Source organism: Lontra canadensis, unplaced genomic scaffold (genome assembly GCF_010015895.1).
Source record: "Lontra canadensis isolate GAN:19392208 unplaced genomic scaffold, GSC_riverotter_1.0 scaffold35, whole genome shotgun sequence".
Taxonomy (NCBI): domain Eukaryota; kingdom Metazoa; phylum Chordata; class Mammalia; order Carnivora; family Mustelidae; genus Lontra; species Lontra canadensis.
In genome coordinates, this window is record NW_022631029.1 from 11,026,815 (window position 1) to 11,041,896 (window position 15,082).

The 15,082-nt window shown below is 46.4% G+C and overlaps 1 protein-coding gene and 1 long non-coding RNA gene across 4 annotated transcripts in view; one reads left to right on the forward strand and one right to left on the reverse strand.

The window, feature by feature from the left end:
* RFT1 (RFT1 homolog) overlaps nucleotides 1-14,738 on the reverse strand; it is a 36,330-nt gene extending 21,592 nt beyond the window's left edge. For all 3 annotated transcript variants that reach the window (XM_032868303.1, XM_032868302.1, XM_032868299.1), the window contains exons 1-6: nucleotides 14,626-14,738; nucleotides 10,262-10,347; nucleotides 7,901-8,017; nucleotides 6,607-6,796; nucleotides 5,931-6,032; nucleotides 2,703-2,840 (exon numbers count right to left, since the gene is read on the reverse strand). In XM_032868303.1, the coding sequence (XP_032724194.1) occupies nucleotides 2,703-2,840; nucleotides 5,931-6,032; nucleotides 6,607-6,796; nucleotides 7,901-8,017; nucleotides 10,262-10,347; nucleotides 14,626-14,688 (696 nt within the window). In that variant the 5' untranslated portion in view covers nucleotides 14,689-14,738. The remainder of the gene's footprint in view (nucleotides 1-2,702; nucleotides 2,841-5,930; nucleotides 6,033-6,606; nucleotides 6,797-7,900; nucleotides 8,018-10,261; nucleotides 10,348-14,625) is intronic.
* LOC116873972 lies at nucleotides 8,289-10,372 on the forward strand. Its single transcript, XR_004383915.1, has 3 exons — nucleotides 8,289-8,491; nucleotides 8,591-8,714; nucleotides 10,297-10,372. It is a non-coding gene; the product is annotated as an uncharacterized LOC116873972 (long non-coding RNA).
* Nucleotides 14,739-15,082: the final 344 nt, after the last annotated feature.

The window sequence follows — 15,082 nt, forward strand, 5'->3', positions numbered from 1 at the left end:
GGCACACCGCTGGTGGGAAAGTCATCCAATGCATTCAGATTCAATTCATTTCCTTCCTCTTTTACAAAAATAAGCTTGAATCATGGATTGTTCTACCTCGAACTTCCTAATCGTTAAGTATACAAATAACTACTTTGGGCAATAAGCCAATTTCTTTTGGAAGACTGCACAGCAGAGAGATTAAACCACAGACTAAGGCTAGTCCACAGACACAAGTTAGAGAGAAGTGGGTCCCAAGTCAGGTGGGTGATGTTGGTTTTGCCACTTGACTCCTCCGAACCTCAGTTTTCTCACTGGCAAAATGGAGACAGTACCTCACAGGGTTACCAGGATGGCTCAACACACAAGTCCATGCCAAGTGCTCAGCATAGCACCAGGCACACGGTGACCGTGCAGTCAATGGTAGCTACTATAAACAGCTTTGTGCAAGTTCAAATACCTTCACGATTCCTTAAGTCTTCAAAGGGGCCTCATGGGTCGTATAGACCCAATAATTTCACCTTAAAAATAAGGACCCTGAGGTCTGGAGAGAGTTCTATAGGCTTTATATCTGCACTCACTGACCCCTAAATGCACAAGAAACTCCCCGAGGCCCAGTAATCCCCTTCCTACAGGTTCGTATCCCCCAACACAGCATGGGGCTGTGTTCTATCTATCAGCAGGGACGGTGCCCCTGTCTAAAGACAGATACAGGGACGCCTGGGTGGCTCAGTTGGTTGAGCAGCTGCCTTCGGCTCAGGTCATGATCCTAGCGTCCTGGGATCGAGTCCCACATCGGGCTCCTTGCTCGGCGGGGAGCCTGCTTCTCCCTCTGCCTCTGCCTGCCATTCTGTCTGCCTGTGCTCGCTCTCCCTCTCTCTCTCTCTGGCAAATAAATAAATAAAATCTTAAAAAATAAAAATAAAAAATAAAGACAGATACACATCCCTTCTCACCGTCAAGGCTCTGTACCAGCAGTCGGAGCCTGGGAACTTGCAGGATGGAGTGCCAGATTAAACCACTGAGTTCCCACCCAACGCCATCAGACACTGCCTTGCTAAGCTATGCCGGTGGACCCATCCCTGCTAGAGCAGCAGCAGCACAGGGGACGGTATCAGCTGTCACTTACGGACACCCACTTGTGTCAGCCATGCCCCATTTCATCGTACTCACACAAGCACCTTAGAAGAGAGGTACTCTTAGTATCCCCACTTGACAGATAAGGAAACCGCAGCTTGGAGCTGTGAGCCCACCACTGGGCTAAATATACACTAAGGCTCTTTTCACTACCCACTGTCCCCTTTCCTGTATTAATGGACTAAATGCTCCCTTACAAAATGCTGCTGGGCACAGGAACCAGCACAGTATGAAAAGCTGGCCAGGCCTGATACAGATGAACACTGGGGAGCACTCAGGAGGGGAACTTTCCTGAACACTCAGACCTGCTCTGTGGGCAGGCTGCAGCAGCACCAGACAGAAGTGATCCCAAGTCCATACCCTCTAAGCCCACAGATAAGGCACTGTGGTATCCCAAAACTGCCACGGTGATTTAGGTTAAAGGTGATATCTGTTTGATCAGAACGGAGAACTCTTACCTAACAAACGAGAACGTATCTTTCTTTGTTACATAATATCTGGTCTTTCTTGAAAAGCTGTATAACAGGATTCCAGAAGTTCTGAGATATATGCCTCAAATACTTTCCTAATTTCTCAAGTAATCACAAAACAGGAATAAGGAGAAGTCCAGCTGAAGCCTTACCTCAGCTACGTGCACCGCATCTAGCCAACAAACAAGCATGGGAAAAAGGGAAAGTGGGTCAGCCCCATTCACAGAGCACTGAGCAGAGGCAGTGAGCCATCACGTCACGTGCACAAGTCAGGGACTGCAGACAGTAGCAAAGACCCCACCAGAGTCAGGAAATAAAAGTCAAATGGACTGAGCGTTGAAGAGTTCCGAAGAAAAAGGTTATGCCTTGCTCCTACACATCAGCACCTGGAATCCTCAGTGGGATTTCCCTCAATGGAAAGGGCGTCACCAGAAAGACCGGCCCGGCTCTAGGTAATGGAGCAACGCAGGGATCATCCCTGCTTTGTCGGCGCACTGGACTCCCTGTGCTGCAAGTCAGTCCTGGGAAAAACCAAGACACAGCCGAATAGAGAGATGCATGCGGTGGTTACAGTCCGTGCTCTGTGGGCATTCAAGCCGCTCCAGGCTCCTGCCCTCACTCTGACCCCCACCGTGGCCAGAGGGTTAGTCTCTAAACCTCAGTTCCTCAACCCTAAAATAGAAATAATAAGGTCAGCCTCACAGAGTCGGTATAAACTTTAAACATAAGGCAGGTAAAGCATTCAGCACTGTGGCTACACAATGGTTCTAAACGGGGGGCAGTGCTGCCCCCCATGGGACATGTGTCCCCCACGGAGACATTTTTGGTTATTACAGCTGAGAGGTGGTAGCTACTGGCACTTAGTGAGCAAAGATCAAGGGTGCTGTAAACATCCTGTAATGCCCAGGCCAGCCCCCACAATAAGGAATTATCCAGCCCCAAAAGTCAGTAGTGCCCAGGCTGAGAAACCCTGCCCCAGCACACAGCAAGCACTTAATAAGTGTGAGCTCTGAAATCATCCTTACAATGACAGCAGTGAGAAAGTAATAGTTTCCTCCTTTCCAGGATAATCAGCATCTGTGATTAAAATGATAAGAGATAGAGTGTATTACTTACTCTATTTCTTGTAACACTGGGTAACAGATCTGTCATTCTGGAGATGGGAAGAGTCTGTTGCTTGCTTGATTCTGCAGAGCCCAATAACTTTGTGAAATAAATAACATAGCAGAGCACCAGGACGGTAGTATATAAGAGCTGAAAAAAGAAAATAGTGGATTTAAGTGGCATGCTTTTAATACGGGCAGAATTAAGATTTGCCTGGAAATCTGACCTCAAAGGCCAAATAACAAAGAGAACTGTCTTCATTAACTGCACCTTCCAGTCAGCAGTGCCTCCCGCTCCGGGGAAGAGCCAGCTCCACTGCGGCATCTCTGGGGAAAGAGCTCCAAACACGGCAGCTGACTGGGAGAACAGCTCTGGGCAGGCAGAACATCATTTCCCTGACAGACATCCCCTAGGGCCACCACCACAGCAATGACAGACATGTTCTCAAAGGAACGACCCTCCTGCCTCGACAGCACCCTGTGAGGACCCACATGTCCTGTGCTTACATGCAGAGACCCCTGTCCTAGATGACGGGGGCTTTCCCAGAAACCCAGAAGCTGTGACGGGGACTACAAAGCAGAACTGAGCTCTTAGCTCCCTCCTCTCAGCCGGGTGCATGGGCAGGGCAAGAGCCACTCCAGGACGGAGGAGGGAGTCGGGGTTTGGGGGTGATAAGAGGGCCCACCCTTCCCTCCACAGAGCCAGGACAAAAGGGTGGCTTGGGGCCAGGAGCCGCAGCCTGGGGTTTTGTTTGCAGTTTGGGAGGAGTATCCAAACAGCCCCTTTCACAGGCTCCCTTCTGCCTTCTCTCCTTGCTGTGAAGGCAATGCACACTAGCTCGGAAGGGAACGGGCCCTCTAGGTCCTGCTTTCAATCTGGAAATGCTAAGCCTGCTCCTGTAGCCAAGGCAGAGTCCACCGTCCTTTCATGCCTTGTAAGAAGACATAGCTCTGTTGTGAGCCATGCCACCAGATGCAACAGCCCCTATGACAAGAGGATTCCCTCCTCCACCTCCCTGCACCTTCCCGCAGACCAGCACCTGGGGAAAGAGCGACAGTCCATGGGCAGTCTTCAGGTAGGACATCCTAACTACGTGATCCTTCCGCTATTTTGACTGAGGAAAAATTTACATAGGATAACACCGAGTGTTATAACCATTTTAAAACATGCAATTCAGTGGCTTTTAGTACATTCACAGTGTTGTACAACCACCACTTTATTCCAGAACATTTCCATCACTCCAAAAGGAAATTCTGTGCCCATTAAGCCATCACGCTCCCGTCCTCCACACCCCGGCAATGAAAATCTGCTTTGTCTCTATAGACTCGCCTATCTGGACACTGCATATTAATGGAAGCGTGCAATCGGTGGCCTGGAGCCTGGCGTCATCCACTTAGTATAATGGTTTCCGAGTTCATGGTGCCGTGGCACGTTATCATTTTTATGGCTGAGGACTAATCCGCTGTGCACGTATGCCACGTTTTGTTCATCCATTCATCAGATGATGGACATCGGGCCTGTTTCCACCTTTTGGCTGTGGTGAATAGCGTTGCTGTGAGTATCTGTGTATGAGTTGTTTGAACACGTTTTCAATCTTTTGGGAATATACCTAGGGGCAGAATTGCTGGGCATAATACGTCAGTTCTACATTTAACTTTTTGAGGAACTGACAAACTGTTTTCCACAATGGCTGCACCATGTTACATCCCCGCCAGCGATATGAGGGCTCCAATTTCTGCATATCCACATCGACACTTGTTATCTTCTTATTTTTTGGTAACAGCCACCCTAATGGGTGCAAAGTAGTATCTCATTGTGGTTTTGATTTACGTTTGCTAATGACTAATGATATGGAACATCTTTTCATGTGGTTATTGGCTATTTGGGTATCTTCTTTGGAGAGATGTTTATTGAGGTCCTTTACCTACTTTTTGGGTAATGTGCCTTTTTGTTGGTGAGTTGTAAGAATTCTTTATATATTCTAGAGTGACCCCTTTATTCGACATACGATGCCATGGGGTAAGGGACTGTTTACGGAAGAACCTGGAAGTGGGTTGAACAAAGGGGAATCCCAGAGCCGTGGTGGGGATCGCCTGCTGATAGGAGGTGCTGTTGGCTCTTAGACCTCTCACACAGACACTGACAGAGAAAATGCCAGAGAAGAGCTCTCCCAAGTCTTATAATAAGAAAGCAAGTAAACTTGGAATGGGCCTTGCTGACCTAGGATGTATCCTGGGTGGGAGCATCAGAAAGTCCTAACACAAGTGTCTTTCCCAAGAGGAGTCAACCAATAATTGGGCATCTTCATGGCCTCCTGTCCTATTAGGGAGAGTATATAAAAAACATGATGAATGTGGAGAACTGTAGTCCCAGATCGAATAAAACATGGCAAAAATTATCACAAATAACTCCTCTAAGATATGCAACTATTTCAACTATTTGCAAACTGCTTTTAGGAGGCAATTCTCATTCTTATACCACTGATTTGAAATCTACTTTTTCTGTGTTTCACAACAATATTTGTAGTTTTTGCTAAGATACGGGAAAGACTTTCACATAAGTTGCTACTAAAAATTTTAACTTATCTTCCTATACATTAAGAAAAATTACAAACTGCTTTGTACTATAAGCTGTTCCAGTAACTATGTGATCGTAGGTTTCATTTTTTAAAATGAACACCGTACTCCAGTTGTACTTTCATTAGAGCTAGGAATATGAACTAGAACTAGAACATGGGACGGCAATGAGGCCAGGCCTGCCGGAAGTGAGAGTGTGCCTGCCAGGACTTGGCTCCTGTGCTCTGAATTGTGTAAGATCACAGTCCAAGCTCCGAACAGGCTTGGCAGAATTTCCTCCTATTCTGAAAACATCTGATTGAAATCCAGGGAAAAATCACACACATGCAATTTGACTCCCACCCCACCCCCTCGCTGCTTTCTCCCCTCCTCCATAAGACAATCAAAGGTGAACTTGGAACGGGCTTGCCCACAGAACATCTAAAGGAGTCGCTATGTTTGACAGCAAAGTCTAATGCAGGGACCTCACCAGGCCCCTGGGGACGCCAGGAGCAGGAGGGACAGCCAAAGGAAAAGCACTGTCAAGGCTGTCTTTTTAGAGCTCCCAGCCTGCCTCACATGCATGAATACTCCAGATGGAAATCACACAGTAATGGGAACAAGAAGAAAAAAAATAAAATGGAGAAACATAGATTATACAAAAGTGAAAAGCTATAACTCTTACCTGGGCCAAAGAGAAAATGTACAGCCCCCAGTGAGGCAACCACAGCACGAGAAAAGCTGTCAGGACACTCTTGAGGATGACGGACAGGCTCTCAGCAATCACCTGCAGGAACAGGGTAAAGGGGCATCTCACATTAATAAAAGCTAAAGACGCACAGGAATGACAAATAGGAACCTGGGACAGTGGCCACCGTGGCAGTGAGGATGGGGCACAGGGTTAGACACAGCACCCATAATGCTCCAGTGGGCTGGGCGGTTTGTCCATGGACCTTCAGTATACTACCATGCTTTAAGCTTCACACATATGCTATGTATTCTCTTGTACATATCAAGTTACCTATTTTGCAAGATGATAAGTTATTGTTAGTATGCAATTACGAACAGAATCACTAGAAAAATCTGAAAAACCTTTACAGTCCTCTTAAAGTCTTATCTAAACTAGTAACTTCCCTATTAGTAAATCTATTTTGCATTATTAGTATATAGCAGAGGTAAACTTAAGCCCAGCCCATCTGCCAAATTTCAAGGGAATAAACTAAACCGATCATGTTATCTTTTTCCAAATTCATTTTTAGATGCAAATCTGAAAAAAACCATCCTCTCCTAGAAAACATTTTTAAGAAACCGCTCTTTCTCTTATTTTTCACACTTCCCATCAAAGCAGAAGGCACACTGACCTTGAGTTTGACAAACATCTGTGCTTGTGCCAAGACCCAGAAGGGCTCTCCCAGAAGCTCTACCACGGCCGAAAGGCCAAACACCACCACTCCAGTTCCATAGTGGGAGATGACATTAGGATCCGGCACTTCAAGCAACCGTAACCACACCCAGCCCAGGAACAAGGACCAAAACACACCCAGGGGGACGCTAGAAAAGGGAAAAAATTTTTTTTTTAATATGCTAAGTATAAAAATAAATATATATTAAAATAGTCACACTGAACAGAAAGGAAATATAATCATAAAAATAGCTACCACTTATCAAGGCACTTCCTATATGCCAGGTACTCGATTCACTCCCTTTACGTTTCCAACACCTCCCAATGATCCTATCATTATCCCCATTTAAGTGATGAGGGAACTAAGGCTGATGACGAGCACTGGGTAATGTGGCCAAGGTCATGGACAGTTAGTCAAGGGCAGAAGCAGAACCTGATCCCCATCTAACGCCAAAACCTACACTCCTATCAAGTGTATTACGCTGAGGAGATAAGCAAAATTCCCGGAAAGTACGTGCCTGTTGTTGGCACCGCGAATGACTAAAAGACAGTATCCCATTGGTTCTTGCACCCAAATAAGCAACGGTCCAGTGCGCAGCGTCCCTTCGCACGTACACCACAGAGCACTTCAATATGACTAAGTAGTTAACTGTCAGGCCTTGAATAAAATGAACCCCTACCAGCCTCACGACAGTCATTTCCATGGGGCAAGAAGGAGTCATGTAAGCCAGCACCAGCCCTCTCTGCAGGGATCTAACTGCAGAAAAGCCATTACAAGTTTTAGCTGATGTATTTGACCTTCAGGATTATTCTAAAAGGCTCAGAACTGAAATCAACCTAACAAAACTGAAGAAAGATATAATGAAAGCCCTAAAAGGCTTTCAAAAAATACTAAGTGGTTGTTAAAAGCTTGGAAAAGACTACAGGGGCAAAGATTACGAATGAAGAAGATAGCACAGTCCCAGTGGGGCCCAGAATGGGCATCAGGAATGGCAGAAAACAACCTCCCAAGAGGGTAGAAACAGGGCTAGAAACCTGGCCCCGAAACCCCCACCCAGAGCTCTTGGCTACCCACAGAGAAAACAGCCAACAAACTCTTTCCAATTGGACACTCTCTCCTTCTTGCCCCATGCCCAGGCCCCAGAAACACCCCATTAAACCAAAGCTGGAGACAATTCAGCTTTGGGCAGATGTTGCTGTTTAACCTTTAAGACACTTGCTTTCGCACTGTCTCCCGCCAAACCACAACTCACGTTAGCCACAAGAGGTTAAAGGTTTGGCTCCAGTCTCGCTGGGGGCCCCCGCTCAGACATGCTCTACGGAAGGCCTCTCTGGCCAGGAAGATGGTGGTCGAGTAAAGCAGTGTTAGCCTGTAAAGGAAAAGCAGAAATCAATAATGACTCTGTTTTTTTTCACAGAGAGAATTTCTGAGATTTTGCCAGCGAGAGGAAGGAAAAGTCTTGGGTATAAGTCACTGGTGGTGATGTGAAGAGCAGTGAGTTCCTGCAGGGCCCCATACTAACCTGATCCACTTGAACAGCAGAGTTAGGAATGGAACAAGGGACACCTGAGAGTGTGCCTACAGAGCATTATGCCAGAATAGACACTGCCGCAGTGGCCCCCAAAACCTACCGCTTCAGAGCAAATAGCAGAGGTGTGGCTCTGACACTAAGGAGAAAAGGACAAGGTATGACTGCACACAGCAATCGGATCTCTTGGTCACACTGAGACCGGTGACCTATCAGTTCTTATAAGAGAAGCAGAGGCTCTACTGAGCGGAAGCTCTGGCCAAAAGCTTTCTCAGGACAGCCAACAGACTTGTTACACACGTCACCGCAACCCAGGTCAGCAAGGCTTGTCTGCATACTTGCTGGGTGGGCAGTACCTAGGTGGACCTTCCTGCACCTGGGTGAGTGGTAGCTGAGGTTTTCCCTCATCAACAGGCTGTGGCTGATGAAGCTAGAGTGGGGACAGCCCACGGCTAAGGTCTCTCTGAGGTTGTCCAAGGATCATGTGGCCACCCAAGGCTTCCGTCCACCACTGCCAATGAGGAGACTGGACCATATGGTAAGTAGGGGGCGGGCTAGACCATGGCTGTCAAAGCAGAGACTTGCCAATCTGGAGGAGACCAGATGGCGAGAGGCCCAAACTGTTTTCAAATCTGAGCACCTAAGAGGAGATTTGGTCCCCTTCCTTCCTGCTTTTTTAAAAAAGATTTTTGAAAGATTTTATTTATTTATTTGAGAGGAAGAGAGATGAGTGGGGGGAGGGGCAGAGGGAGAAGCAGACTTTCCACTGAGCAGGGAGCCCCAGGCAAGGCTCCATGCCAGGATCCCAGGATCATGACCTGAGCTACAGGCAGACCCTTAACTGACTGAGCCACCCAGGTGCCCACATTTTTTACATTTTTTAAAAAAGATTTTATTTTTAAGTAATCTCTACATCCAACATAGTGCTCAAACTTAAAACCTCAAGATCAAGGGTCACATGCTCCACCCACTGAGCCAGCCAAGCGCCCCTCTTCCTGCTTTTCACAGTATTTCTTAAAGTATGGTCCTTACTTTAAAATTATCCGAGGAGGGGCATCTGGATGGCTCAGTGGGTTAAGCCTCTGCCTTCGGCTCGGGTCATGATCTCAGGGTCCTGGGATCGAGCCCCACGTTGGGATCTCTGCTCGGCAGGGAGCTGCTCCCCCTCTCTCTCTGCCTGACTCTCTGCCTACTTGTGATCTCTCTCTCTGTCAAATAAATAAAATATTTTTTTAAAAAATTATCTGAGGAGCTTGTCAAAATACTGATTCCTGGGCCCCTCCTCAGTCCCACCTACTGTAAACCACATGATCCCTTTGCCCATCAAAGTTTGAGAACCTTCTGCAAGATCGGAGAACAGAGCCCAGAGCTTGTTTGGTGGGTATTCTGTGTGAAATCCTGTCTGGAACATACTGTCTTATTTATCAGGACACGATGCTACACCTGAGAGGCTGAGCTATTCTGAGCACTCACATTATTCCATATACTTTCGTGTCATTTGTGAATTCAGAATATGTGTGGGCGCCCTTGAACGGAAAGGAGAGGAATAAAAAAAAAAAAAAAAAAATGGAGTCTTAAAGACAAAGCAAAGCAGCTCTCTAAGAGCCGCCACTGAGGGACTCGTGACAGGGACTCAAGCTCTCACCCTAGCTTCCATTCTCCAATTATAGAAGTCACTGAGAAGGGAAGGCAGCCTGCTCCAGGCCTGCAGTTATGAAGCACATCCTCAAGCACTGCAGAATTCCTGCTTCCCTCACTGTCAGCAGGACAAGAACACAGGATTATACCTGAGACAGGGTTTGCAAGGAATTACTCCCACTCCTCTCCTGGGTTCCCAGAGCAGCCAAACCGGAACAGCTGACAGAGAAATGTGCATTTGGAGGCTGCTAATGGAAAACACTCCATGGGGCCATTAGAAGCAACATCGCCTGCTCATTCCCCCACCCCAGCACGCTCTCCCTCAGCCCGCTGCTAGAACACTCCGCTTCTGGGAAAGGGCCGTGCTTCTAAAATCCGAGGGTGACACAAAGGTGCCCTGACTCGGGGTGTGGGCTGTGGGCAGTGCCAGGGCTCATCTCTTCTTACCTTACATTCACTATGCCAACGATTTCCTTTGACAGGAAGCGAAGAACAAACGCATTCAAGACAAAGGTGATCACTCGAAACAACACCTACGGAAAAAGAGGGAAAATACACTGAATTATGTTGGGAACATTTACTTGTGAAATGAAAACAATGTGGCTGTTCTCCCTAATAACGTACTGACAGCAGCTTCGCCAGAGACCCTCTCAGAAATGCGCCACCTGTCTGCATTTCTGCTGAAATGTCATTCCTTGGGGTCCCTCAGCACACCTGTGCAATGGTCAAGAACCCACAAAGGCACATGGAAGGCTCCCTAATTTATTGATAAGAGGGAGGCCCTGACATATTCAGTGAATTTCTTTGGGCTCAAAGTTAGGTGCTCCAGGAGACAGAGAATTCTAGTTAGTGCTTCACATTGCCTGCCCCCCAAGCCTGTTTAGAAATAGCACACACTTAGCAAGTGGGAGCCTGCAGGGTACGGCAGAATCTCTAGGAATCACAGGGCCTAATTTCTCTTTCTTCTCTGCCTAGTAATATCTGGGGATTCTGATAATGACTTTTAGTCTCTTTTAACTTGTATTCTCAATTAGAAAAGAAAAAATATTTGCTACTTTCCTGAGAGGAGTTGAAATATCTTTTTTTTTTTTTTTTTTAATTTGAGTACAGGGGTGCCTGGCTGACTTAGTAGAGCATGTGACTCTTGATCTTGGGGTTATGAGTTTGAGCCCCAAGCTAGGTATAGGGATTACTTAAAAATAAAATCCTTTATTTATTTTTTTAAGGATTTACTTATTTATTTATTTGACAGACGGAGATCACAAGTAGGCAGAGAGGCAGGCAGAGAGAGAGGAGGAAGCAGGCTCCCTGCCGAGCAGAGAGCCTGATGTGGGGCTCGATCCCAGGACCCTGAGATCATAACCTGAGCCGAAGGCAGAGGCTTAACCCACTGAGCCATTCAGGCACCCCAAAAATAAAATCCTTTAAAAAAATTTTTGAGTACCACCAACACACAATGAGGTAACTTTTAAATGATAACTGTAAATAATAAGATAATATAAAATGGGGAAAGGGAGAAAGAGTCCAGCTATCGCCATTGAAGAGGATATATACCAAAATTTCAAACCTGTCAATTCAAGAAAACTACCCGAGCAAAGAATTATTGCAGGAGACAAGAGAACAGGGTGCCAGGTGGGATGCTAAATGGGGATATTGACCAGCTGCAAACCTCAGCGCCCCCTCTGCATCCAGGCAGCACAGCAGGTAGAACTCAAGTGTGCTCCCCAGCAAATGACAAATCACTCTGAGTTACGTGTGAACAGCTGCAATTTGTTTGGTTGTTTTTTGGTTTTGGTTATTTGGGTTCTTTAACAAAGATTTTGTTTATTTTATTTGACAGAGAGAGAGAGAGAAAGTGAGTGAGCACACAAGCAGGGGCAGCAGCAGAAGGAGGAGAAGCAGGCTCCCCACTGAGCAGGGAGCCTGATGCTGGACTTGATGCCAGAATCCTGGATCACGACCCAAGCTGAATGCAGATGCTTAATGGACTGAGCCGCCCAGGCATCCCTGGTTGTTTTTTTGAGAGAGAGCAAGTGCCCTTTTGGGGAGGTGGAGGGAAGAGGAGGGAGCAGAGGGAGAGGGACAGAGAGAATCTTAAAATCCTCAGCAGACTCCACACCCAGTGTGAAGCCTGACATGGGGCTCGATCTCACGAATGTGAGATCATGACCTGAGCCGAAATCAAGAGTTGGAATGCTCTCCTGACTGAGCCACCTAAGCGCTCCTGAACAGCTAAACCTTGAAAGATTTCAATCAAAGTATGCCAATAGGCCATGATGGTTTGAAAATCTCTGGGGAAAGATATGACCAAAAACGGAGAGTACAGTTTACCACTGTTAGTGTCTGTAACACTAAAGTGTCATAGAGCAACAAAGTTTCCAAAGCCAAGCTACCACAGTCTTAACCTTTATGGAGTCAAAGGTGGCCTTTAGGGAAACGCCTGATGAAAGTTCTGTAGCTCTCCTAGGAAACATGCAGATATAGATATAGATATAGATATAGATATATCAAATTCTTTACTCAATTTTAGACGTTTGAAGCCAATTCATGGGGCCGTCAATGGAAAAATCACCACTTAGCTGTTAAACCCATCATCTCCTAACTCCTCTACCTATCTCATAGGGTTGAGAACAGGATCAGACAAGATTGTGAAGGTGAAAACATTTTGAAAAACACATACAAATGAAAGACCTTCATACTTTCACTATGATCAGCTCAGAATTAAGAGAGAGAATAAGCTCTCAAATTCTTGCAGAATACAATGTAATTGCAAACCTACCTCAAGTATTTGCATCGTAATGTGAGGACGCATATGAGATTAAACATACACAGATTAAAAAACACTCAGGAAGCCTAGATTATGGCTGTATTCTTAAAATGACGTACATCTATTTATGCTAACAAGAGTCAAAGTTATCATTGTCTAAGAAAATGTCTCGGGCTATATCCCTATCTCCTAGTTGAAGAGTTAAGTTAATGAAGCTCTGAAGTTGTTCATGCCACACAGTATCTGCTCCACATAGTGGCCCTTATTAGCAACACAATCTTCATTTAACTTCGTAAAGGACTTCACAGTTTATTTTTTCACATTAAAAGGAATTTATTACATGCATCATATATGTATATTTTAATTTTAGTTAATATACAGTGCAATACTGGTTTCTGGAGTAGAATTCAGTGATTTATCCTGTTCACACGACACCCAGTGCTCATCACAAGTGCCCTCTTTAATACCTATCACCCATCTAGCCTGTCCCCCACCCACCTCCCTCAAGGGCTTTACAACTTAAAAATAGCTCTTACATTTGGTACCCATTTGCCCCTTCAAAGCAACTGGGTAAATGCACAGGAAGCAAGTTAAGACTCAGAGCAAAGTGATTTGCTCAATGTCACACAACAATCACATGAACCAGCTTCACTTTACAGGTAGGCACCTGACTCTAGTCCATTGTATTTTCTGCTAAGATGTGGTCTGTTTGTTTGTTTATGAAGCCAATCTGGGTGGTAAGGTATCATCAAAGATTGAACAATCAGCATTATGGCTCAAACACCGAACTCCATTATTTATGTTGTGGAATAGAAGAAAAAAGACTTGGTAAATTCAGTATTCACCTACTTTAGGGTTAGGTGAATGTTTATTAAGCATTTATCTTGTGCAAGGAACTCTTCTACATGCTTTATGTGATTATTTCATTTCATTCCTATAAGGACCATTTTAAAAATCCTTATTACCATAATAAAAATACCCAACATTTACTAAGTACTCATAATGAGCCAGGCACTTAACAGTCATGCCATCTAATCTTGCTAATGGCCCTATGAGGCTGCATTACTGCTCTCATTTAAGATGAAGAACACTGATGCTCAAAGTAAAGCAATTTTTCACAAGGTCAGGGATCTGCCAAGTAAGGAGGATTACACTTGAGCTCAAGTGTGCCTGGTTCTCTCTATTACCCAAGTGAAATGCTGTCTCTAAAATAAAGGGGAGGGCAGATTCAGGATTCTTCTGAGTAAGGGCTAAACGGCTCAAGAGTGCAACACAGGAAAAACTGAGCCCCTTGACTTAGAATGACCAGCTCCTAGGTTAAAAGAATCTTTAGAGACCATTTGGACCAACTGGCATGTACCTTATCTGAGAGATGATGAAAATTAGGGCCAAAAAGGGGACGTGACTTATCCAAGGTCACATAGCCAGAGGGAAAATGCAGCCAATATTTACTAAGTGCATACTAAGAGTCGGGTTCAGCATTAAGTACAATTATCTTTATGACTCCAGTCAAGCCTCATAGCAAATTTATGAGCTAGGTACTAGTATGACCCCAGTTTTCCCATGAGGAGCTGAGTCTTAGCAGAAGTCGTTTGTCCTGGGTCATGCAACTAGCACAAGGCAGAACCAGGATTCCTACACCAGGTTTCTTTTTCTTAGTTATGCCATACTGTCTCTCTCAACTCGGTGGGAGTCAGATCGTCTGAAAAGGGGTCCGAGGGTCAGCGATGGGGCATGGAGAAAGTGAACCCCTTCCCTTAAAAGCATATTCTAGACCACCTGCCACCCGACCCGTCTCCTACTACCATTTGGGAGATACAATGCTCAGAACGAAAGTGACTTGTTTGCAGTCTCCCAGCCAGCGCTCCGCGCTCCAGGCCCAGGCGCCCCTTCGCCGCCGCCACTGCCTCTTGTCCAACCCCTCTGTAAGTGGGGTCCACACCGGGACTGGGTGTAGCCCGGGGCGTGCTCACAAGGGCCCCAGGGCCGCCTCCCCGAGCATCCCGGCTGCGGGTCGAGCTTGGGCCAGCCGGGCAGAGAGTACCTGCAGGAGCAGACCGGAGGAGGCCAGGCGGGCCGCCTGACCCAGCACCTCCCTGCTGCCCATAGCTTCAGCGCCGGGACTCGGTCACCAGCAAACGCCACCGCCTACCCGCCGCGTCGCAAAGAGATAGCGTCACGGAGCGACTCGCCCTTTGATTGGTGATCTTGCGGCGGCGGAGGCGGAGCACGAAAGGTTTTGGTCCATTAAGCGGTCGGCTTGAGTGACGTCACTGAGCCGGCGCCGCGTTTCTTCTCTCGTTCGCTCCGAGCTTGTGAGGTTTCTGTTCCTGCTTCTTACCGTCCCGAGTAAGTTAAGTGAAGCTGTTAAAAGTAGCCAAAGTCCCGTCCCTGAGGCTCTCAGCCTCCCAGCTAAGAAACATGAACTTCCCGGCCTTGTTCATAAGATTCTTGCCTTTTGGTCTTGGTTTACAAAGCTGGACCACAACCCCCAGAATTAG